Source organism: Schistocerca nitens, chromosome 1 (assembly GCF_023898315.1).
Source record: "Schistocerca nitens isolate TAMUIC-IGC-003100 chromosome 1, iqSchNite1.1, whole genome shotgun sequence".
Classification (NCBI taxonomy): domain Eukaryota; kingdom Metazoa; phylum Arthropoda; class Insecta; order Orthoptera; family Acrididae; genus Schistocerca; species Schistocerca nitens.
The window spans coordinates 1,221,354,270-1,221,355,478 of NC_064614.1; the positions used below are offsets into that span (position 1 = coordinate 1,221,354,270).

At 44.3% G+C, this 1,209-nt stretch overlaps 1 protein-coding gene across 1 annotated transcript; it reads right to left on the bottom strand.

Annotated features, from left to right (window-relative positions):
* Positions 1-247: 247 nt before the first annotated feature.
* On the bottom strand, positions 248-919 carry LOC126233714 (uncharacterized). The gene is made up of 2 exons (XM_049942880.1): positions 862-919; positions 248-696 (listed from the first exon to the last, which is right to left on the bottom strand). Exons 1-2 carry the CDS (start codon positions 917-919, stop codon positions 248-250), a joined length of 507 nt encoding a protein of 168 aa, XP_049798837.1.
* Positions 920-1,209: the final 290 nt, after the last annotated feature.

Consider the following 1,209-nt stretch of genomic DNA (forward strand, 5'->3'; position numbering starts at 1 on the left):
TCATATGCATGGAATACGGTTGTGCAGTTCATACAGGAATGCTGAAATGTCTGAGTCAGAAGAGGTAGCAGAGAATTTGACATATTCTGTGGTATCTGAAGCTGCTCACCATATACCATAAAAGAGCCTAGTCACTGGAGTGTTGAGGTCTGTCTTGAAACAAGTGGAGGTTGAGAAGTATGAGGAGGAGTACAGTAGTCCTTGCTTTGTTGTGGCAAAGTAGAGCCACCTTCAAAATTTAATGCCATCACTGAAGCATATCATTTTGGGCTGGATGGTGATGATGAGTGCCAAAGAATTTGGCAAGCTTTTTGAGCAGCTGGAATTCAAATTTCCTTTCACAACCTTTGGTGATGTGGAATAGGAAAGCATAATGATCAGTCCACTTACTGACAAATGCTAGTGCCACAGTATCAGCTGAGTTGTAAGAAATTAGTGTTGCCCCTGGGCAGTGGGTGAAATATTCAATGAGAGGTAAAAGATACTGCTGAACATCAGAGGTGAGGAAGTGATTGACAATGTTAACATGGGCATGCATAAGCCTCCCTGTAGCCAGAGGAAAATCACCAACTGGGGCATGGATGTGCAGGTCAACCGTACTAAGCTTACAGGCACCACAGCAGTGGTCCCAGCTGCAACAATCTGAGCTGATACCAAGCCATACATAGTGATGAATCCTGGTAGTAGCTTTAATACCTGGGTGTCACAGGTTATGAACACTGTCAAAGGCCTGCTGGGGGAAAGCATCTGGTAGGAAAGGTTGTAAGTTGCGATTGCAGGTATCACATAATAATTTGTGTCTGTGCCAGCCTAAGTCCAGTTTTTGGGTTTTGGTGATAAAGAGTGCAGCTCTGTACTAACCTCTTGAGCTGCAGTGACTGTTGTGAAATTGATGCAACCAGTGATCCCAGCAACTCATGCTGACATTTGGTAGCTATATTGTCTGTGCTGAACTGAGAGATATGTTCCAGTTGGTGGAATTGACATGGTGAGCAGTGACTTTATCTCTGCTGCGTGGTATATAGTATGGGTCTGTAGTGTGGATATGTCATTAAGTTCCTGTCCTCCAGCGTTTGGCGGATGTACCCGATTATGTCATAGGGGACAAGCAGCTTCCTGTCATAGGCACATCATTGGTGTTTTGTAGGCATAAGTTTCATTGGAAAGAAGACCAATGGTTCTCAGGAACCGCTGAAGTGTTGTTGCAAA